The following is a 22,591-nucleotide window of genomic DNA, read 5'->3' on the forward strand; positions in this document are numbered from 1 at the left end:
TTCTTGTCTACCTAGCTCCTCCCTTGGCCATAGTTAGCTTTGGGATCTTTAAACTCTATGCCATTCAGTCATCCTTGATGTGAATGACCAAAAGAAGGCAAACATGGCAACCACGGCCCAGTCATAGCGCAGCTGTTCATGACCGTTGATCGGGGCTGTTTGGTTTGACCAAAGAGGAATTGCTTCTCCCTTTCGAACTTTGATGTGTTTGCGCACTGGGTTGCTGGAAGGGTGCGGAGCTGTTCCAGACAGGGAGGGGACTAACCCCTGGCGAACAACGATTGCACAACCAACATGCTTGTTGCCTGCTTCACGAACATCTGCGCGATGCTTTAATTTCTTTTGCTTCTTGTCGCTCTGCCTCCCTCTTTTTTTTTTTTTTTTTTTTTTTTTTTTTTTTTTTTTTTCGCCGCTCAAAAGAGCAATACTTAGTGAAAATATTGCTTCTGTCAGGTCTCCTTTTTGACAGAAAAAGCCAAATAATTCGGCATTGGCTGGATTTTTTTCAAGTCTCAAAATAAGACTTGCAGCGCTCGCAAATAACCATCTTTTGGTAATTAAAAAAGAGCTCCATGTTAAGTCCGGAACACATCTTCACGCCCCTTCCACACTGCACCCCCGGCCGCCGTCGCTTGCATCAGGTTCCACTGTGAATGAGACTTTACCACGGCAGCGGGAGTGGACACTGCCGACTGCAAAGATAGAGAGTCCATTTGGTACAACCCTATACTCTTTGTTCGCCCCCAAGCTTTGTTTGCCACCCCCTGGTGCTAAACCAACGAGCCCCTGTCACATCTCGGAGGTCAATTTCTCTTTGACTGTTCCAACACAAAATCCGCTATCGCTCGACGACCGTCATTCCGATAGCTTGCTTCATTGTGGTAAGCCCCACGGACAACGTGGTACTTGAGTGAGATACCAAGACTTTCACAGCGCTGTCGCAATGCCTCAGCCTGGTGGCGCGGGACCAATTCATCCTTTTCGGCCACCACCATTTGAATTTGCATGCTCTTGCGTGTGGCGATTTTTTCCATGTTAGCACAGCTGTCAAGGTGAGTACGCAAGAATGGCCAGAGATGACGATAAGGCAACCATTTTTGCGGGTACAATGCTTCAAGCATGGCTCGTATGGATGTGAATGGGGTCTCGAGGATGAGCGAGTCAACTCTTGCTGTGCTTTCCCTCCCAGTGCTTGTTATCAGCCTGGAAGCCAAATTGGTAGCGAACCCAGCGCCGATGCTTTGTCCCCAAAGAATCACAACTGGTCTTTCCTTGGTGGTACCATGATTCTTGGTGTGAAGATCCACAACCCATCGTACGGCCGTCAGGGTGTCGTCGTTGATGCCCCTCTCGGTTGCGCGACCTTGTGATTTCCAAAAGCCCCGATAGCCGACAGCGACCATTGTGATCAGTGCTTGGTCTCCGGATGCATTTCGAATCTGTTGGAGTACTGCCGAGAGGGCTGGGAGGCGTGGCGGGGTCGAGGCTGCATTCCCTTGCATATAAAGCACATACACGTGCTTTTCTGGTCTGGCCGCATCGGTCCGGCAGGGAGGAAAGGCAACGGCAAGTACCAGCTTTGTACCATCGTCCGAGTGGATGTGCACCTCGTCCCACGGGATGCCCGCGCATTGCTTTGAGTAGTCCCGTATCTCTTCTCTACGCGCACCAGGAGGCATTCCGGGCATAAAGATAATCTTATCCTGGAATATTATCATCATAAGGCATTTCCATATCCAGAGAGCGGCCAGCAACCCCGTGAAGACCACGGGAGGCAGTATAATTGCCCACGAGTGAAGGGGCCGGACGAGAACTAGCTGCGAAGCGCCCGATTGGGCACGGAGCCCAAGCCGATAATCCTGCCGGGGCCTGCAGCACGGAGCTGAATGGAAGACTAGGTTCCCATGATTTCTTGACCACAATGAGAATCTCCTCTTTGGGGTTATTTGGTGGGCTCGTACAAGCAAGAAGCAATTTAGCTGTTTGTGCATTTAGCTGTAGCAGCAGTCAGCCGAAAGCGGTTGTTTAAAAATTATGCGGGAATCGATGGATGCATGTTAAAATAAAAAAAGAGACTTGAAACTTAAACGTTTCCAAAAAGAAGATGCGGTACAAGTAAGCTCAAGTATATAATGCGATTGGGTGCAGGGTGAGTAGGGCTAAAAAATACCTATTAGGTTGGTAGGTAGGTAATTAGGCGACATACGGTAATGCAGATGAGCGGGACCCCTCACAGTATCAAAACAGTATATGATATACATGCTCCAAGCAAGCAACGACTTGTTTGCTGGCTGCCTCGTGTTGAACATGTGGGTGTTGTGTCGATACTTACTCGGCCTTGCTTCTCATTTCGGATGACATTTTGACATGTGCATGTGCAACTAACTCGACTGTTTGGATTTTACTGGTAGAACCTGCCGTCTCAACAAAATTTCCGCAACACATCTACAAACAACAAACCTCGCCGGAGCTCTATCCCTGCATCTTGATCAAAGTTTAGCATTAGAGAACGTCTCTTGGCTCATTTCGCAGGGCTGAAACAGATACGATTTTACCCCGCGCTGAAGTCATCCACACCCACCCACCCATACACACACACTCCGCGCGGACGCGTTTCTCCAAGCCCCAACACTCACACGTCATCACCGTGGCACTGCGAGTTGTGTGATCCCAAACAACTCCTGACACTTGCTCGATTTCATACCTTACCACATCCGCAAAGAGACACCAGAGATACAACACCCTCAGACTGCCAAAATGTCCGATCCTCTTCCCGAGGACCACGGGCCACAGAAGCAGGGTCGTGTTGAACTTGCAGAGTCAAAAGACGGCGAAATGGAACACAAGTTGGAGGACCAGCCCAGTCCGGGCATTCGGGACAGCAAGGGATGGGACGGGAAGCTCAGGTTTCCAAAGAACGCTGTCGTCACGAACCCCGAAGCGTTGTCAGATGCCGAGTACTCTGATGATGAAAACGTCAACCCGGGCGATGTGATCCCGGCCGATGAAGGTAGCACCGTCTCCTCTCCGGTTCGATTACACTAGAATACCCGAGAATCCCGCTGACATGACTGCAAACTCGCGACAGATCTTCTCGACGGTGAACCATTAGATACGGAGGAACTCAACGCCACGCACTCTCGCATCCGCAGCATTCCAAGCCTCAAACTCGACCGTTTTAAGCAAGTTGTCAGCCTCTGCCTGCGTCAAAATATCATACAAGAAATCGATGGACTTGCCTGCCTGGCAGATACTCTACAAGAGCTCGACCTATACGACAATCTCATAACACACATCAAGGGGCTGGGCGAGTTGAAGGCCCTCACATGGCTGGACCTGAGCTTCAACAAGATCAAACGCATCGAGAATGTCAACCACTTGACGGAGCTCACTGATCTGTTTTTCGTCGCCAATAAGATCAGGACAATTGAGAACCTCGAGGGGTTGAACAAGCTGCGCATGCTGGAGCTCGGATCGAACCGGATCCGTGAGATGCAGAATCTCGATTCGCTCAAGGAGCTTCAGGAGCTCTACGTAGCAAAGAACAAGATCACGGAGCTGACTGGACTGGCTGGGCTCCCGAAGCTCCGTCTTCTGAGCATACAATCCAATCGAATCCGGGATCTTTCGCCTTTGAGGGACGTTCCTACGCTCGAGGAGCTATACATAACACACAATGCCCTGACATCTCTGGAGGGACTGGAGCACAACATAAACCTCAAGGTTCTGGATGTTTCAAACAACCAGATCTCCAGTCTGAAGGGCCTCGGGCCGCTGAAGGAATTGACCGACTTTTGGGCCAGCTATAACCAGATAGGCGACTTTGCTGAGGTGGAGAAGGAGCTCAAGGACAAGGAGAATCTCGAAACGGTCTACTTAGAAGGCAATCCGCTGCAGCTACGGGCTCCGGCTCTATACAGGAACAAAGTACGGCTGGCATTGCCGCAAGTGAAGCAGATTGATGCCAGTAAGTCTTTTGTCTTTACAGCGCTCCTTCAAAACTTTTGCGCACTGGCTAACTTTTGACGTCTAGCTTTTGTTCGTTGATATCTTTTTTTATCCATCCTCTTCACAGTACATATTACCCCTTTGTATCACTTTTTTTTTTTTTTTTTTTTTTTTTTTTTTTTTTCTCCAAGACTCAGTCTCGGCAGTTTCATGTTTGAGCCGACGGATGATATACGAATAGACGACGACAGCCCAGTGAATACTGTTTCAGCTGTGTCTGTCACGCGATACCTTCCGAAGTCACATTGCTAGCCCGGGTTGTTCATTCAGGGGCCTACTGGCTTTTCATACCTCAAAACAGGTTTCGGCACAACATGTCATCACCATGCCGTATAGTGCCGTGACGTTTGTTCCCTTTGACACGTTTTGCATTTCATGATGCAGCTATGGGCGTCATGACGGCGGTTTTACTTTTAACAAGCTTTCGGTTGATGCTATGAACGTATGGCCAAAGTCTGCATGGAAATACTCAGTGTGTTCCAGGTATCTTGGCGACAATGATCTCAACAACCACAATGCAAAGCTACCCTAAGACTGTGGGACTCGGATAGTTTCGCGCTTTGTTTTGTGCATCTAACCAAAGATCCAGAGCTTGTCGGTGGGGAAGTACTGTACGGAAAGATTTTGGTCAGCGGGAGTAGGGGGAGGGGGGCATGGCTGAAGAGCAGACAGGCAACTATACTCACATTTGCGGGCTGGTTGAAGCGGATGCCCTTGTCCAGTGCCGAGATGGTCTTGATATCGGAGTCGTCCATGTCCCAGCCGACAACTTCAAAGTTGCTCTTCATGGTCTTTTCGCGCGACGATTTGGGAATGACGGCAAGGCCACGCTGGGTAGCCCAGCGCAGGAGAACCTGACCGGGGTCCTTGCCATACTTCTCGGCAAGCTTGACAATGGTGGGCTCCTCGAGCAGCGGGGTCAGGGCCTCGGCGTGCTCCATGTTAAACTCCTTGAAACTGGCGGGGCCAAAGGAAGAGTATGCGGTGACGGCGATGCCCTCGGTCTTGCAGGCGTCGATGAGCCTCTGCTGGACCAGGTAGGGGTGGTGCTCGATCTGTAGAGTGGCGGGCGGGATGCGGGCGTAGCGGAGCATGTCATACAGCAGCTGGGCCTGGAAGTTGCTGACGCCAATGGACTTGCTCAAGCCGGCGTCGACGAGCTTCTCCATGGCGGTCCACGTCTCCTGGATGCTAGCTTTGCTGGGGCGAATCTCCTTGCCAGCGTCGTCGTAGTGCCAGCCCGGCGGGTAGCGGACCGAAGGGTCGACGTACTCGAGGGCCACGGGGAAGTGGATCAGGTACAGGTCGAAGTAGTCGATACCCCAGTCGGCGAGCTGCTTCTTGACTATGGGCTCAACGCGCTCGCCGTCATGGAAAGTGTTCCAGAGCTTGGAGACGATGAAGAGGTCCTCGCGCTTGACGAGACCCTCGTCGATCGCGCGCTTAACGCCTTGGCCGCACTCGACTTCATTGCCGTAGTCTGTGGGTTTGTGAAAGCGCCCAAGATTAGTGAATTGCCCTCAAGGAGGATTGGATAAGCAGAGGATCTAGGCATTGAGGGGTCGATGGGGAAGGGAGGCAAGGGGTAGCTTGTACCACACCTCCATTATGTATTCCCGGACAATCACAAGTCCACACTGCGGGGTAATGGGGCATGTATCACCGAGAGGCAAAGTTTTGGGGGGAAGGGGTTTTCGCGTTTGGCGCACTCACCACAGGCACCGTCGAACAGACGGTATCCAGCCTTGATGGCGTTGTAGACGACGTCGGCGCAGACGCTGTTCTCGACCTTCCAAAGACCAAATCCGACCTGCGGCATGTCTAGGCCGTTGTTCAGCTTGATCGTTGGCGACGCCATGATTGCTAGGTTTCTGGGGTATGAACCCGGTTTTTACAAGTCAAGAAAACAGATCTGGCACGGGTCGCAAGTAAGTATTGAGAAAGAATGACGTAGGAATGGGGCAGGGCTTATTATACTCACTTCGCCAGGCAGATAGATAGATAATACACCTGAGATAAAGGAATATAGGCAGCAATGTTGTCGTCAAGGAAGGAGCAATGCTAGACAAGCAGGTCGCGTTCCTTTCCAACCATGAGGAAGGAGGGCGCGCGGGATTTATACAGACATGACACTCAGCAGTCCTGGATTCTCGCCTCAACACTATCTGCAAATAGTTAGGGTCGCCGATACTGTACAATGATCCATGTGGGTTGCGTTGCCCATCCCGACTGACGTTTTACTGGGTATTACTGATTGTATTGGGACTAGACTAACCAATGCTTATAGCAGCAATATGTAAGTAAATCTTGGCTCCGCAATCTGCAGTGCCACTCATCACCAAAGAAATGCAGCCCAGCCCAAGGGTGATGAAGGCCAGGCGCACCAATTAGAAATTATACCAGGGCCGTCAAGGGACCCCACTACCCACTGGAGGCTTTTTTCTTCTTTTTTGATTTGTTCAGTTTCCCGATACAAAGTAGGTACAGTACGTAGCTGAGGTAGCTTGCCGGTAATCATCTGCATAGAGAAGAGAGAAGACACATCCATCTCCTTTGTAACTTCACCCTGGAATAAATGTCATCATACATAATAGATAAGCCACAGATTTTTACGGTCCCATGTGCATCTCGGTTTGCACCCTGCTACCGTAAAATGCTGTCGGGCCTTTCTTTGTTTACGGTTGAATTTCCGCCCCGCAACGACACTCCGCGGCAGTTGAATCGTCGACCACTTTACTCTACTTCAGCCGCCGAGTTTTTTGTTGCTTTTTAGGCTATTTTACAGACCCTCTCCAAGAGAATCCTCACCCCCCCACATTTTCTTCCATGCACTGTACGACATCCGGCTAATAATGCAAACCTGCGCCTGTGGTGCCACGCGGCTCTATCTAGTGTGGGATCCCGAACAGCCTTTCGCCCCTCTCTACCTACCAAGACGAACGTGAGAGATAAAGAGAGCCCGAAGAAGAAAGCGAGCCATTGCACGTCACGAGACGCTTCAGCGGGTGCAAGTCTCGCCGCGTTTGACCACGCGGGTTGGTGAAATATAGGCAAAAAGCAGAGGGGTAAAACGTTTATCCAAGCGGAGGGGCCAGCCAAAGGAATAAAAACCGCCAACAAAAAAAAAAAAAACAAGGAGCTACAGAGAACCTTAGACTATCTTGTCTCGTGGGGAAGTTCCGCGCCTGGGCTCCGCTAATGACATAAATGGATTCCACTCCGGTGCCGATGGTCGGCACCCCCACCCCCCGACGGGTCCCCGTCCCAGTCCCAGTTGCGGTTGCTTCTCTGTCGAATTTGATATCGACATTGCATTCACCAAAGCAATAGGAACAAACTAGGAACACAACCAGAAAAAAAAAGGCTCGCTATGTTGGCTATTATCTACTATTAATTACAATCACTGCCGCCGATCAATTATCAAAATTCTTGTATGAACATTTGCAATCGCCCACTCCGTTAATCGTCGGCCCGAGCACTTTCCCCTCAGAATTGCGGCACTCGGGCACGCTTTGGCTGGCACCTTGGACCTGACTCATGGCGAACTTGTACGGCCAAGGCGAGACTGCCGCCGTTGCCGACCCGGTTCCGCCGTTATTAGGCAACGGCACATCCGTGATATTCGACGGGTAGGTCGCCCTCTGCCGCGTCCAAAGCTCCACTGTGACGACGGTGCTGTTGTACCAACAGTCGGCCGTGCCGGGCAGCACCGTGGGCGTGCCGCTGGGCACGACGTACTCCTTGGCAATGGTCAGGTTGAACGTGTACCGCTCCGTGTCCGTGTCGGCCTCGAGGAGCGTCATGGGCAGGTTGGAGAACTGCGGCAACAAAGTCGCGTTGCTCACGCTACCTGCCGCCGACGACAGCTGGTAGGACGAGCTGCTGCTACTGCCGCCGTCGGTGGCGGCCGGCTCGATGGTCCACTCGAACGTCGCCGCCGACTGGCTGACCGTGGATGAGCTGTACGTAGTGAAGGGATAGCAGCCGAACACGGCCGGGTCTGACGTGCAGCTGCTCTGGACCGACATCAACGCCGCCGTGAAGCTGTACGTCCCTGCCGGAAATCGTTTCGGAGGTGTAGTCGCTGGGGGCGATGGCTGTGGCGACTGCGAAGGCCTAGGGGCAGATGTAGGTGAAGCGCTGGGCGGAAGTCCAGAAGACTGGCCCCCGCCTTGTTGACCTGCTGTCGTGGAAGTCCTGGTAGAAGGAACTACCTGTCAGGGGGGGCTGTTTTATCAACCTTTACAGGGGGGGAAAGAAAAGCACTCACCTATTGCGCAACCCCAAACCAGTTCCCAAGCCTAACACCAATAAGAACAAGATGAAGCCAACCACTGCAAACAACAACTTCTTCCAGCCCCATCTGTCCAGGAACCGCACCCTCGGCGGCTCGTCGGCGTAGTCCTCGTAGGGCCGGGGAGGCGGGGCCTCGTCCATGATGACGCCGCCGTAGTTCGACTTGGCCGAGTAGACCGATCTCGCGTAGTCGGGCGACAGCAGCCCTTGCTTTTGGTTGTCCAAGTAGTCGGCGATGGCGGCAAAGGCGTTGCCGTCGAACCACAAACCGTCTACCTCTGCGCCGCCTCGGCGATACGACCTCGGCGGGATGGTCGGCGTAACAAGCCGCGGGATCGCAGGCGGCACCACGTCGTCTTGCTCGTAGATTATGGGCAGCAGGCTCGGCAGCGTGGTGACGATCCTGTGCGGGAACATAACTGCGAGCTTGTGTGTCAGGATTCTCTGTGTCTTTGTCCCTTTATTTCTCTTTTCCTCACAGCCCCCTTCGTCTGACCGGAAAAGCCAGACGCTGTGAGAGAACTGAAAGGGAACAAAAGAAGGAATACTTACACAGACGTTCTCCGACAGAAAAACAAAAGCTCAGGCGCTGGGAGAGGGATTGAAGGATGGAGAAAAAAACAGAAGGGAGGCACCCGTCGGACTCTTATCGCAAGTCAATGCCCAAAAAGAACCCTACTCTGGCATATGCTCTACAGTTGGACACAGACACGCAAAGGTTCTACCACATTGGAGATCCGGTACTTGATCATTTGGATTAGTTATGGGCTACCTTTTTTTTTTTCTTTACCTTGTTTCCACATTGACCCCTTCCCCCCCCCCAGGGAATAACAAGAAGAAAAAGAAAAAGCAAAAGCAACTTGGGCTTATATCAGATCTTGGTACAATGTTCAATTCAGCCTTGGGATCACTTGGAGATGACCGATGAAAATAAGGCCAGTGCCAAAGCGAGCCGCTAGTGGTATATGCCCGTTGCTCCATCAGCCCTTGGGGGGTTGAAGTGCATAAACGACGAACGCTAAGAGGCGCAAGGGAACACCCGAGCGCATCCCTTGGCAACAGCCAAAAAAAAAAAAAAAAAAAAAAAAAAAAAACGAAGTCAGGACAAAAAAGAAGAGGGAGAAAAAAAATCAAAAAAATCTGCCATGGTAATAATAATCTATTCTTGTCAGCCCAGATATGCATGTACAAGTTTAAAAGTAATAAACTGGTAGCAACGGCAGCAACACAGACATACAAACAACTCGCCCCTAGCGCGTCCCCAAGTCCACTTTCTCATACCCCCTCGACAACCCCTTTACACCTGCACGCCAGATGACGACAATCCATCGTCGCTGCTCGTCTTCTCCGTCTCCGCGGGCTGCTTCTCCTCCCCTTGTACGTACGGCGGTGGGCTCAAGACGTCACCACCATCGACCCAGACGCGGGCCAGCTCCTGCTCCACCTCCTGGTGGCGTTGCTTCCACTCCTCGACCTGCTCGAGTCGTTCCCGCAGCTCGTGCAGTTCCCTCTCCACGTTCATCTTCTCGCGCTCAGTGCCGATGCGTTCGAGCGTCCACTCGTCGCCATTGTCGCCGAGACCGAGCACAAGGTTAAAGGTGTGATACTTCTTGAGTGACGCCCTGGTGGAAATAGTCACAAGTGCTGTGCGAAAAAGAAGAAGAAAAAAAAAGGGGGGGAGCAAATATTAGCAAACAGCAAATTATCTCTATCCCTTAGTCACAAGATAAGAGACTTACTTATTCCCTTCTCCTTGCACATCTCGTAGAGATAGCCCTCGACATCGTTCGAGACGGCGCTGGTACCCTCGTCGATAAAGGCATACTGCGGCTCGTGGTACAGCAGCCGGGCGAAGCCGACGCGCTGCTTCTCGCCACCAGACAAGACGTCCTTCCACTCCTTGCGCGTGTCCCATCCGCCTTCGCGGTCGGGGAGGTATCCCAGCTTGGCCTCGTCGAGGACGCGCTTCAGATGCGCCTCGTTCCTGCCCTTGCTGCGCATGTCGACCTCGCCATCCGGGTAGATGACCTGATCGCGGAGGGTTCCGATGGACAGGTACGGCCGCTGCGGGAGGAACATGATGCCGTCCTCGCCCGTGTTCTTCGGCCGGCTGACCAAACCGCGGTAGACGGGCCAGAGCCCGGCCAGGATGCGCGAGATGGCCGACTTGCCAACACCGTTGGCTCCGGAGATCTGTGTGTTTTTGTTAGTGTTCACTATATCATTTGTACATGCAAAGTGAGTAGTTCAATTTCAAAACATACCAGCAAGTGTTCTCCGCGCCTCACAACAAGTGACAGAGACTCGATGAGTTCCTCGCCACCCTGCGGCCACAACGCAGGTGCGACAACAGGGACGTGCTCGAGACGCACGCCATCGAAGCCCTTTTGCATGGTTCCCTGAACGTCCGATAGCGAGTACAGCTCGTTGATGCGGCCGCGTGGGTAGTAGGCGTTGGCGTGCACGCGGTGCAGTGTCGAGATCAGGCTGTAGACCCTGCTCGTGTAGCCAGCAAGCTCCGAGAGGTCCTTGATCGAGTACATCATCCTGCCGCCGGCGTCAGCCAGCGACAACATGAGGCGCTTGTTGGTGATAAAGGCACCCATGCGCCCGCGCTCCCTGTGCCCTTCCTCGCCGCCGGCAGCCATCTCGGCCGCGCCGCCAAGACCACCCCACGCGGGAAGGAAGACGGGCAGGGACGACAACAGGTAGCCGTAAGCGGACCAGCTGTACTTGAGGATAAAGTCCTCGAGGATGTTGTACTTGATCTTGAGCATGTAGATGCCCTCCATCCAGTTCTTGAGCGACTTGAACTCGCGGTTAAGGAAGTGCTTTTCCATGTCGGCGCCACCATAAAAGGCAATCTCCTCGGCATTGGCAATAAGCCGTGCGTGCAGGGTCCTAAAGTCGCCCTCCTTGCGACCCTCGACGGCCTTGAGCTTACCAAAAGGCGGCGACAGCTTGCGTAGAATCGTGGCCGTCAGGAAGTAGTTGCTCAACAGACCCGTCAGGGCAACGGGACCTAACGAGCGGTAGAGTTGGTAGTTGAAGAGACAAATGTCGACAAGCGGCTTTCCTAGTGACGAGTAAAGATTTGCCGCAGCTGCGCAGAACAATGTGAGATCCTGTGTGATGTACTGATCTGCGCCATGGCCCACTCCGCCGTCAAGGTTGGGTAGTTTGTAGTAGTTGAGGTTGTCGTTCAGATATAAATCATGAATGTACCGGGTTAACCTCGTCCGGAATGCAATCGAGACCTTTGACTCGAGGAACTTGATCATGGCATTTGTGTATGACGCAAAGCCTCCCAGCCCGCACCACTATGTGTCGAGCATGCGCGGTCAGTTCATATGACATCGAGTGGTGCAAGGGCATGCGCACGTGGGATGAAAGACGTACCTTGACGATCCCCCAGAGGAACTGTTTTCCATTTCCAGCAACCAGATCCCTCACAATCTCACCGTCGAGGCGCGCAACGATCAGCGACAGATACGTCCGCAGCATCAGAAACATGGCATGGCTGACCAGGAGACCGGCCTCCTTGCTGGACCAGCGCGGGATCATGATGCTCATGAGGCTCAGAAACTGGTGGAGGAAGGCCAAGTTCAGACCGGGCTTGGTCTGGGCAGCCGGGACAGAGCCATCGGCCAGGCCCGAGACCCTGGGCGGGTTCAAAAAAAGCCTCCTGTGTGCCTCAAACGTTAAGGGCTTGGTGCGCTGGATGACCACCTTTGACGTGCCGTCCTTGTAGGGGACGTATATTGTGCGCGATCCGTCCTTGTTCGACAGCCAACTGTTGGTGCGGACGAGCTTGCGGCCCGTCTCGCGCTCCTGGCGCCGCCGTCTCCACCATCGCCTGCCGCCCGCGCCGGCGAGTACGATTGAAGCGGCGAGGGCCAGAGTCCCCAGCAACCTGGTCGTGCGTGATGTCTTGCGTAGGCGAGTGCTGATCAGCTCTGTGTACTTGTCGAGGAAGGCGGCGATGGCTGCCTCGGCCGCCGAGTGGCGGAGGGTTGATTGTGCCGCCATCCGGGGAATGTGTATATGTGTATGCGCCTTTGGTGATGGTGCTAGCAGTCCATAGAGTGGTTGTAAGGAAATTCCGGGTGTGTCTGATCCGTTCGCTGTCGTCGCCGACGTATGCTTGATTCTATGACAGTTGTGTCTATGTTTGTGCTGCGTTGCGTCTTTGCGTGTTGTTGTATTGATGATGCTGATTTAAGCCTGTCGTCGGATTCAAGAGGGGAAAAAAAAGACAATGTGAGATGAGCAGAACGGTTGACAAGAGTAGACTAGACTAGAGCTAGGTAGCTAGATCAGCAGCAGCACCTTTGCTTGAGTCGCTCAATTCCCCAGCTACGCTCATCCGAACATTGATTGACTATCGGAGCACGGTGATCCAGCAAAGCGGTATCTGGCCGCTCGGCATAACTGGGCTTGCTGGGATAAGCCGTTGACTGTGCAGTTCGCCCTTTGTGCTTTTTTTTTTTTTTTTTTTTTTGCTCGGAACCGAAGACTACCCACGTGGAACAATATTTCTATTTTTTTTCTGAGCGTTGGCACGTTCGAAATAGGTAGGTAGGGAGCTACCCGAGATCGCTTTTGTCCAATTGCTTTCGAAATCCGCCCAAGCCGAATTGTAATTATTTGGGAGTAAAACATCCGGCATCTCTGGCATGTGACGCGAGCTCCGTCAGTGGCTTTCCTAACCCACCAACCTACCTTGCTTGCCTACCAAAGCCAGCTTTGCCTCGGGTCAAAATCCCATGCACAGCGGGACGTGACCCCGGTGCTTGCAGCCGCCCCAGGCCCGCCCCCACACATTACGCCAGGGCGCACCTTGCTCCTTTTGTCACTGCTTCGCCAAGTCCCTGTTGTCCTGGCTCGGTCCAGGAATAGAAATCACGTGGCGGCAGCCTTCTTTTCGTCCATCCCTTCCATCTAATCTTCTATGGGAAGCGTATTCACCAATAGCAACCACCATAGGAGTATCTTTTCGTGATGAATAAACTGGTAACCGAAGCCACATCTGAGTTGCTGATAACTACAAAACACATCTTCTGGGGGGATTGGTAAAAAAAGGTGCACCAATAATTGTTCAACGATCACCATTGCAAAACAGACTCAACAAAAGGATGCTCCCGCCTCAATTCCAAACATGTACTCAGTGGTATAAACCTACAAAAGAAATTTCGATTATATCAGAAAAAAAAAAAGAAAGAAAAAAAAGAGAAGAAATACCGTCTTTGTCCCAAAATGCTTTGCCATGCAAATAGGTACCTAAATCTTTGACGTTTTGCAAACGATTACCCAAGTAAAAATTTCAGGAAGGCATAAACTCTGATCTTTGGATGCTTGTATGTTCTGTAATCTCTTCTTTTCCTCTCCTTTTTACTTCTTCCTCCCTTGCCCTTCCAGTGTAGGGAATCAATTGGAGGTAAGGAGATGTGCCGATAGACTAAACTGCAAATAAGATCAAGAAATGAAAACAACCAAAAAGGGGGAAAAAAAAGGAGGTAAAGAGCTTGAAGTACACAAAGCAAAGGAATAAAGAGATTACAAGAAGCTGAAATTTGCTCCCTGACAAGACAACCCCGCAGGCAGGGCGAGAGAAGACTTCCCAAATTGAACACAGGGCAAGAGTCTAACTTGTATTTGTTTCAAGGGAAGAATAATCGATAGGCGGGGAAGAAGATAAGACTGGAGAAGCTGATGTCCCTGGGTGCTGTTTCTGTGACCACCGCGAAAAGAAGAAAAGAAAAAGAAAAAGAAGAAGAACCCATACAGCTCAGAGCGACGCTCAGTCCCTAGCCCTCATCCAACCTGGATTGAAGTAAAGTGGAAGCGAAGGCGAGCGCACAGCGTCGGCCACCAACTCTGCTCTGAGGCAGCGCGAAAACAAAGTCCTCGAGGCACCCCTCCAACTCCCGGTTTTTCTGTCCCTTCCGCTCTACCCCTTCGAGTTCGCCGGACACGCTCCAAAAGCTGTCGTAATATGTATAGGATATTAAACAGTAGAGCATCTACAGCAATCGGCAAAATTTCGTTTCAAACGCCTTCCGCTATGATGGGAACAAGTTCTGAGGTCTGCTGCAAAAGAGAAAAAAGGTATAGGAAAAGGGGCAAACAGATGAATAATAATAAGGAGAGGGTTGAGTTGACAGTGAGTGTTTTAAAACAGAGAATAAAATAGAGTTGTTTTTAAGTCAAGAGGGTTAATGAACAAATGAAAAAAGAAATGGTATCAGAGTGTGACATCCAAGACTAGGCTGACGTCCTGAACGTTGGACCCTGCCAGATCTTCCAAGACGGGTATCAAATCGAGGAGCTCGTTATCGTGTGCGTCCGAGAACCAACTGCTGATCGGTACGGCATGTTGAGGGTGGAAAATATAAGATGTGGGCGAGTTGTCGATGATGATTGTGTCCTTGAGATCCCTTCCAACTTGAGATAGATCCTTGACGTAGTTGCCCTGGTGGTTGTAACAGCTCTCGCGGAAAAGTCTATGGTGCACGACATTGTGGATGTCAAGCTGGTCCAGAAGAGGATCGCCATACTGTTGATTGAACAAGACCTGTCAGCGCATGCACTCACGAAATAAAAACTTCGTCAGGCCTTGCCAGTTTTTACTAACCTTTGAAACTGATGCAGTAAATACGACAACCTCGTAAAGCTCGCCCACGCGCTTCATGAACTGGTCCACTCCTGGACGCTTGATCACGTAAACATTGTGATAATTGCCTTCTATTTCGACTGGTATCGTGAAATCGGCCTGGTGAAGGATCTATATCGTAGTTATGTCAGTATAAATGTTGCGCTTATGCCATTACCGTGGTGGAAATCTCGTCGTACCTTGAAAGAACTATGAACAAGCGTCTCGTCAAGATCCAAAACTAAGCACTTCTTGCCCTTAAACCTGGGCTGAATAGGTGGCAGTAGATACTTTTGCTCTGGTGGCTCGGGAACAGCCGCTGGGATCAGGGCATTGTCAGGACTCGGAACGGGATCCTCTGCTGCGTTCGAGCCGGGTATCGGTCCAGGTGGAGGCGGCGGGAGTTTTTGCTCAGGAGCTTCGACGCTTTGTTGTGCGACGGCGCCCTGGGAAGCACCTTCGTCCTGCATTTCGACATCTCCGTCTCTGTCCTTGGAAGGTGGCAGGGGCTGTTGGGCAGAAGATTCGGGAATTCCCGGTACCTGAGGCGGCTGGACTGTGACAACAGGACCGCCACTTCCAACCAATGGCTGCTGCTTCGACTCGCTTTCGCGCTCTCCCACCGTAGACTGGTCTTGATTTGTTGTTGATGCAGAGACACGTTTGGTTCTTGACGAGTCGGATGTACTTTGGGTCGGCTGCGTCTGTTCCTTCTCGTACAAAGTCTTCGTCGGAGTCGCCTGGTCTGAGGGGGTTGCCGTCCTCCGACTGGCAGTAGCTGGCCGGTTGGGAATCTTGTCAACCTTGTGGTTTGGAAGCGGGTGGTCACCATTCTCTAGAGCGTTAGCGCTGTCCGGGACGCCGCAGCATCCAAAAAGTGACAACAGACCACCCTTCTTGCGTTTCTGAGACTGTGGAGACGGCGAGCTGGGCTGCGAGTTCGCCGGCGTGTTTGTTTGACTGTTGGCGACTCCTGAGTGGTTGCTCGACGCGCTTCCTCTCCGCCTGCGACCAAACTGGCTTCCCTTTGACTCTTTTGAATGCCCGTCCACACTGTCCCGGGATTCGCCGGCCGCCGCTCCGCCGAGGCCGGTCGATGTGGAAGAGGGCTGCATCCTTTGCGATGATGACCTAGACGGTACGTTCAGGAGCCCACGACCCTTCCTTGCGCTCCCACCGTCCTCAGGAGCGAGAGTCTCCTTCTCCTTTGAGCCGTGTGCCGTCGAATGTGCTTGTACGTCTGCGTCGCGAGACATGGTTGGTCCTAGAGACGTCGATGACATGTTAGAGGCCGTCCGAACGTCATGTAAATCTTGTCGGTAACGAGTAACTATTGGGCTGACGCCGACTGTTGAGTGTCCTCAGAAGTCGGGTTGCAGGCTGCAGCAAGGCCGACATGCAGCTGCGCGCGGACGTCTGGCCAAGTGTCACGGAGCGAGCGCACACATATTGGAAACAAGGCAGGAAGCTAGCGATCGAAGGGACTTGACCCTGACATGCACAGGCGCGTCTTTGTGATGCGTCACGACGCGCACAGTTGGGTTCACTCACCTCAGATGTAACAAGGCTCAAGAGACCCCTATGACCCTGGGAGCCAGGAACAAGAAAAGAAGAAAAGTAAAATAAAACAAAGAATAGAATTGCGAGCCGCACGCACCCCGTGTCGACTACTCCCGTACCCTTTTGGCAGGTAGCTGGGGTGTCGCAGGCCTCGAAAAGTGACAATCGGCAGCTCGCAAAATCGACGAAGAAGAAAAGACTCGGGGGGCGAGTTCTGCAGTTCGAAACGACGCACGATATGGACGGGTGAGCGATGGGCTGCAGTCAGGTTGTGCTGTTGAGAGATTGGCAAAAGGAGATTGGGTGGAGAATTGAAAGTCGATTCGAGACCTCGGACGGGGATCACACAGACAGGCAGGTTGGGGGCTAGCTGGCCCAGCGCCTGTCTCTGTAGTGGCTGATGCACGGGAAGAGGAGAGATGGGGGACCCGGCGGGAGGGATTTGCGATGCAAAATTGAGATACTGAATCTAAAAAAGGAGCAGTACAGAACGGGCGGGGGGGAAAGAGAAGAAAAAAAAAAAAACAAAAAAAAAAACCCAAATTCAATTGTAGAATGGTAGGGTATCCCGTTGGATGAAAGTTTGAAGAGGAGAAGGCTGAAGATTCTGTGCTGGCCGCCTGCTGAATTGCGAGAGCTCAAGATTGACAAGCGAGATGATGCCGCACTCGACTTTATTTGTTAAGCCCAGGGAACCAGGACACAACAGGAGAAGGGGCCCTGGACTGGGGATTCTCACTTTGCGGTCTGGGGTGGGATGGAATCCATCAAATCTATGGTGTGAGTGGGTTTGCAGTGAAATTAATCTAGGTGTGCTAATCTGGGTAGGTAGGAGTAGCTACCCAAGCTGACGGCTGGCAGACAAGCAGCGGGATATGACGAGGTCACTGCTGTTAGCACACCCCGCTCAACCAACATGGTAACACTTAACGAAAACGACGCGGAATTAGGGTCGTTATGCATTGAGTCTCCCCTCCTCCGAGCGACGGCTTGCAGCGATGACCCTACTGTACAGAAAATCCGGCCCGTCGCCGCTGTGAGCCCCGACGAAGTGCCCACCCACCAGGCACCCACGGTGCCATACTTGCGTACTTTACTCGCATTCAGTACGTTGGGAGGGGGACTTTACATTAACCTACCCGAGATACCTTTTGCTCCTTTTCCTATTCTAACTCACCCAGATAAAGGGTACATTGAGACAACTGAACCGTGCTCGTGTGTGCTCATTTGGGTCTAGACTGAATCATCCACGTAACTGAAAAATAAAATAAATAAAAAAACCAAGCTTGGTTCGCCGTTTATTCATCTTTGTGCAAGCCGGCCCCTAGTCACGGCGCCTGCCAAAATCATCACCAAACCTAGACTCCACTCATCTCTACCCGGTCCCACTGGCTGGCTGTTCTCCTACGCTACGCGGTCTGCGCCCAATCGCTACCTATTTATTAGCACGGGCAATGGCGCTGGGCTTGGAACTGTTGTAGTACGGTAGTGTCCTACCCGTAAACGGATGGCTTTCGATTGGCTTTTTGTGGAGGGGCGCCCATTTGCTTTCCTGGTCGATCTTAGCGACGCTGCAAACTTGGAGGCGGAAAAACCCGTCGACAAAAAAATATCCCCATCATCCAACCTCCGAGCATTCATTCATAACTTCACAAAGTAACAACCCTCAGTCCACAGGCATCTACGAAAGGAGCAGTACAGGACGTTGGTAAGGGGTGGGCCAGCCGAACAAGGACAGGACCTGGACTGTCAGGGGTACGAGGAAAATGTCCCAGCGGCTAGGTACAAATGTGATTGAAAGGGGCCGCAGCCAATTCAGTGAGAATAAAAAGTAGAATTGGTCCATGCATGCAGTACAAAGGTGCGGGCAGGCTCCACTTCCCTTGGCATTTACTCTGCGACTCGCGTTGATTGGCGCCTTAGTCTCAAGTTTTGCCGCCGCGCGCTGTTCAGACCAGGATCAGGATTCTCCAATCATCAATCAGATGGGATGCTGCTGCACGGGTCCACCTGGTTACTGAACTCCGCTTTTCTCCAAAAATTGGCAACGACTCCTCACTCTGTTGAATCATCATCGGATTGCATTCAAAAAAGTGATGGCTGGGTACTTTTGACCATATCTCATCAGTCAAAGTTCCTGCTTAGGACATCATTTATCATCTACTTGACTTGAATCATTCACTCTGCCCAGCCTCGCCTTTTTTTTAATTTTTTTATTTTTTTTATTTTTTACAGACTATATACAACCGTCTATCATTCCTAAAGCCTATACAGAAAGCTCCGCAGTGGCTGCAGATGCTATATGTTCTTTGTAGGGTGCCAACGCCTTCTCCACAGTTCCGTCAGGACCACAATACCGCTCGACAATAGATTGCGAGCAGCCAGTGAAAAGTGCAGGGTCGAGCATGGCATCAAGCTCGGCATGCACAGGCTTGAAATACTCGGTGTTCTTGATCCTCTCCAGCAGATCGTTGCTCTTGCCCTCCATCTTGACCGCGTGCGACGCTTGATGAGACAAGACCCTGATCTCTTCGTGGCATTCCTGTCGCGATGCGCCTTGTGCAACCATCTTCATGATGATGTTCTCGGTTGCCATGAATGGAAGCTCCTGCATAACACGGCTGCGGACAGTGGCAGGGTAGACAACCAGGCCGTCGGTCACGTTGTCGAGCGAGATCAGAATAGCGTCGGCGAGGAGGAACATCTCGGGAATGTCAATGCGACGGATGGCTGAGTCGTCCAGTGTGCGCTCCATCATCTGCACCTCGAAAGTCTTGGTGAAGTTGACAGATAGCGTGGAAAGTTTGCGCCCGAGACTGGTGATGCGTTCGCTGCGCATTGGGTTCCTCTGCAGACAGCTATGTTAGCACTGCTTCCATCGGCGAAAATACGCATACGGGCAGATATGCTTGCTTACCTTGTACGCCATTGCTGATGATCCGATCTGGCCCGCCTCGAAAGGCTCCTCAATCTCCTTCCAGTTGGCCAGATGCCTGATGTCCAGGCTGATGCGCTCGGCCGTGGCGCCAAAAGCAGAAAGTGCGTTTGCGACACGCAGGTCGACCTTCCTGGTGTAAGTCTGCGTCGAGATGTCATAGACACCCTGGAAGCCGAGCTTCTTGCAAAGTATTTCATTGAGCTTGTTGACTTTCACCTCATCTCCCTGGAAGAGCTCCATGAAGGATGCTTTGGTTCCCGTCGTTCCTTGGATACCGCGCAACTTGAGGGCTGAGAGAACGTGCTCTATATCCTCCAGATCCATGACTAGCTCTTGGATCCATTGGCACACCCGCTTGCCCACTGTGATGAGCTGAGCTGGCTGAAGGTGAGTGTAGCCGAGAGTCGGGAGGTCCTTATACTTGAGGGCGAACTTTTGGAGATTGCTGATGACCTTGGCCAACTTGGGCAGAAGCAGCTCAAGACCCTTCTTGATGAAGATGAGCTCTGCGTTGTCAGTCACATAGCACGATGTGGCACCCAGATGGATGATACCGGCCGCTCCTGGAGCTTCCTTTCCGTATGCGTGGACCGCAGCCATGACATCATGGCGACGGATCTTCTCCTCAGCCTTGATCACCTCAAAGGCCTCGTCTGTTACATGGGCGTGGGCCTTCAGCTCATCAATCTTTTCCTGGGTAACTTGGGGCAGGCCAAGTTCGTGTTCGGCCTCAGCGAGATGGATCCAGAGTTTCCGCCAGGTGTTGTTGCGGCTTCGAGGGGAGAACAGTGTGAGCATCTCCCGGCTGGCGTATCTCATACCCAGCGGGGTCTGGTAACTGTCATAGTCGGGCATTTTGTCTGGTAGAGACTGTTCGGTTGCGAACAAGAGACAAGTAGAATTGAGGGCAAGGATATGTAAGACTCGAAGCCTCAAATAGAATTTGTGCTCGTGATGTCAATCCAGAAATGAAGTCAAGTTTTATGACTAAACATCAGATTCTTGGACCATATAGAAGACGAAAAAAAGCAATCCTCACTGGATACAAATCAAGGCGCATTCAGGAGGGTTGACTATTTTTCTGCCGTCAACATTTTGGCGGGGGAGGGGGCTATGATAGTCGCAAAGGGACTTTTTCACCCGGGCGGTGAAATCGCATTTACAGAGTGGGTCTTTATTAAGTGGGGACACTCCATCGCGCCGAATTAATCGAGCTACCGAGGGCCTTGGAAAAGGTACGTACCAAGGGGTAGTAGGTTCAATCGTGTCCTCAATTCTGCGGATTAATTGATCAATCCTATCCGACGGCAAAGTACGCGACGTCCTTTCTAGGCATTCATCTCAACAACCTCCATACTACTCCGCCGTTACACTGGTTGTTCGCTTCTTGATATTCTCTCACTTTAATATCTCCGCTTACATATCAATCGAAATGGTTAGTCAAGCTTGATCTGCTGCAGTCACGGCAGCAGTGCCAACACCAGCAACCTCGGGCACCCTTGTAGAAACACCTCGTTCCGACAGTGTCCTAACGCGCTCATCCTGCTTTCTAGTCTTCCCCCAGAGCCTCCTCGCCGGCCAACGCCCCGGCCGCCGCAACTGGCGCTAGCGTCAACCGTCCCTCGTCGCCGACACCTCCCGGTGGTGCCCGTACCGCCATCCGCCGCAGGGCGGCCGCAGACCAGAAGGAGAAGATCGCTAATGCCCGGCCAAGCAGCACCCGCGCTGCCGGCGCTGGCGGCAGCAGCAGCACGATGTTGAGTACGTTAATTTCCCATGCCGCTGTGGTTGCCGCACACGAGGCGCCTCTGAGTATGATATGGGAAATAGGGGGATAACAGAAATGCTGACTGAGTCTTTGCGATACAAAACAGGGCTTTACACTGATGAGTCGCCCGGTCTGAAGGTCGACCCTGTCGTTGTTCTCGTGCTTTCTCTGGTGTTTATTTTCAGCGTTGTTGCTCTTCACAGTAAGACCTCGATTAACATGATTTTTACTCGACGATGCGCTTGGGGGACGCTACTAACCTACGGTTCTTACCACAATCACCAGTTATCGCCAAGATCACGCGCAAATTCTCTAGCTAGAGAATCAACTAATCGGATTGGTAGTTTGGGGGCGGAGTTAAGATACGCAATGGTTGGGTTCGTAGCGAGGCCGCGTGGGCTTACATCTAGGCACCCGTCAAGTGCATTGCGATGGTTAACTGAACAGCACCAATGGCGGAGGCGTTTGCAACGCCAGACATGTCGTCCAGAATGCTCGTTTCCATGTTTCTGGATGCCGGTGGCAGGCAGTGGGAGAAATGATTCATCTCAGGGCTTGCATTTTTGGGCATCAGCTGCGGTAACTCGATTTGGTCTTGTTTAGGGTCTTTTTTTTTCGGCGAAATTATTATGTACAAAATACTCGGTCTACATAAGCGTCTTATTTGGGCGGAACAGGCTTTGGTAGGAGTGGATATTCATGATGTGAACCGTCTGCCTCCTTAGCAGGTGAACAGCGCCCAATTGCTTGAAGCGAATTCCTGGTCTGGCTCATGCCAATATTTCTACTTACCTATATACCATACCAGTCCTGCATTATATACCTCAACTATGTGTCAAGGTGTCAAATATAGCTCGGGTAAACGGTCCCAATAGAGCACTACCAATCCGGTGCTGTGCTGTTGGAAGTGGGTGTTCGTGTGTTTTGTACTGGCTTTCTCACCAGTTGTCTCGCGCTCATTATTCGTTGGAGAACCGCTATGGCTCCTAATGTCCACCCCACGTTGCGGGGGGGTTAGCGACAACCACAGCCAACTACAGTCCGTATGCATTAATTACTGTACTGTGCTGATACGTACAGTACCACAAGCAATGAAATCGGTACGCACAGGCGACCCTAACAGCTTAACGATTGTCAGGTCCCTGATTTGATTTGCCAGAAGAAGCATCTTTGCGTCATCGCTTGGCTTGAGTAAATAAAGGCTACCCACCGTGGCTTGCAGGCATCCAATGTTGGCAACAGACCCTTGGAATCATGGGATGAACATATCTCTCATTCATCTGTCTCAGTACAGAAATTGTTATCTTCACCCTCATTAGCATCACGTTGAAAACGACGATAGTGACGCTGTTCTAGTTGCGCGTCTAAC

At 51.9% G+C, this 22,591-nt stretch overlaps 8 protein-coding genes across 8 annotated transcripts; 2 read left to right on the plus strand and 6 right to left on the minus strand.

Annotated features, from left to right (window-relative positions):
* Positions 1-803: 803 nt before the first annotated feature.
* Positions 804-1,679, minus strand: PpBr36_05672 (uncharacterized protein; the record flags this gene model as incomplete). The annotated part of the gene is made up of 1 exon (XM_029892825.1): positions 804-1,679. The coding sequence occupies one exon, from the start codon at positions 1,677-1,679 to the stop codon at positions 804-806; it is 876 nt and encodes a 291-aa protein (XP_029745725.1).
* Positions 1,680-2,757: 1,078 nt separating this feature from the next.
* PpBr36_05673 (uncharacterized protein) lies at positions 2,758-4,047 on the plus strand (the record flags this gene model as incomplete). Its single annotated transcript, XM_029892826.1, has 3 exons — positions 2,758-3,010; positions 3,089-3,967; positions 4,034-4,047. 3 exons carry the CDS (start codon positions 2,758-2,760, stop codon positions 4,045-4,047), a joined length of 1,146 nt encoding a protein of 381 aa, XP_029745726.1.
* A 534-nt stretch (positions 4,048-4,581) lies between these two features.
* Positions 4,582-5,866, minus strand: PpBr36_05674 (uncharacterized protein; the record flags this gene model as incomplete). The annotated part of the gene is made up of 3 exons (XM_029892827.1): positions 4,582-4,617; positions 4,695-5,488; positions 5,722-5,866. The coding sequence occupies 3 exons, from the start codon at positions 5,864-5,866 to the stop codon at positions 4,582-4,584; spliced, it is 975 nt and encodes a 324-aa protein (XP_029746304.1).
* Positions 5,867-7,421: 1,555 nt separating this feature from the next.
* PpBr36_05675 (uncharacterized protein) lies at positions 7,422-12,333 on the minus strand (the record flags this gene model as incomplete). Its single annotated transcript, XM_029892828.1, has 6 exons — positions 7,422-8,205; positions 8,279-8,707; positions 9,606-9,948; positions 10,044-10,497; positions 10,569-11,624; positions 11,704-12,333. The coding sequence occupies 6 exons, from the start codon at positions 12,331-12,333 to the stop codon at positions 7,422-7,424; spliced, it is 3,696 nt and encodes a 1,231-aa protein (XP_029746305.1).
* Positions 12,334-14,118: 1,785 nt separating this feature from the next.
* On the minus strand, positions 14,119-16,212 carry PpBr36_05676 (uncharacterized protein; the record flags this gene model as incomplete). The annotated part of the gene is made up of 4 exons (XM_029892829.1): positions 14,119-14,289; positions 14,579-14,860; positions 14,939-15,088; positions 15,157-16,212. The coding sequence occupies 4 exons, from the start codon at positions 16,210-16,212 to the stop codon at positions 14,119-14,121; spliced, it is 1,659 nt and encodes a 552-aa protein (XP_029745729.1).
* A 2,570-nt stretch (positions 16,213-18,782) lies between these two features.
* Positions 18,783-20,309, minus strand: PpBr36_05677 (uncharacterized protein; the record flags this gene model as incomplete). Its single annotated transcript, XM_029892830.1, has 2 exons — positions 18,783-19,364; positions 19,434-20,309. 2 exons carry the CDS (start codon positions 20,307-20,309, stop codon positions 18,783-18,785), a joined length of 1,458 nt encoding a protein of 485 aa, XP_029745730.1.
* Positions 20,310-21,003: 694 nt separating this feature from the next.
* Positions 21,004-21,727, minus strand: PpBr36_05678 (uncharacterized protein; the record flags this gene model as incomplete). Its single annotated transcript, XM_029892831.1, has 2 exons — positions 21,004-21,262; positions 21,663-21,727. 2 exons carry the CDS (start codon positions 21,725-21,727, stop codon positions 21,004-21,006), a joined length of 324 nt encoding a protein of 107 aa, XP_029746299.1.
* On the plus strand, positions 21,008-21,542 carry PpBr36_05679 (uncharacterized protein; the record flags this gene model as incomplete). Its single annotated transcript, XM_029892832.1, has 3 exons — positions 21,008-21,215; positions 21,329-21,424; positions 21,508-21,542. Coding segments are annotated over 3 exons (339 nt in total), but the record flags the coding sequence as incomplete, so codon positions are not given.
* Positions 21,728-22,591: the final 864 nt, after the last annotated feature.

Source organism: Pyricularia pennisetigena, assembly GCF_004337985.1.
Source record: "Pyricularia pennisetigena strain Br36 chromosome 4 map unlocalized Pyricularia_pennisetigena_Br36_Scf_6, whole genome shotgun sequence".
NCBI classification, from domain to species: Eukaryota; Fungi; Ascomycota; class Sordariomycetes; order Magnaporthales; family Pyriculariaceae; genus Pyricularia; species Pyricularia pennisetigena.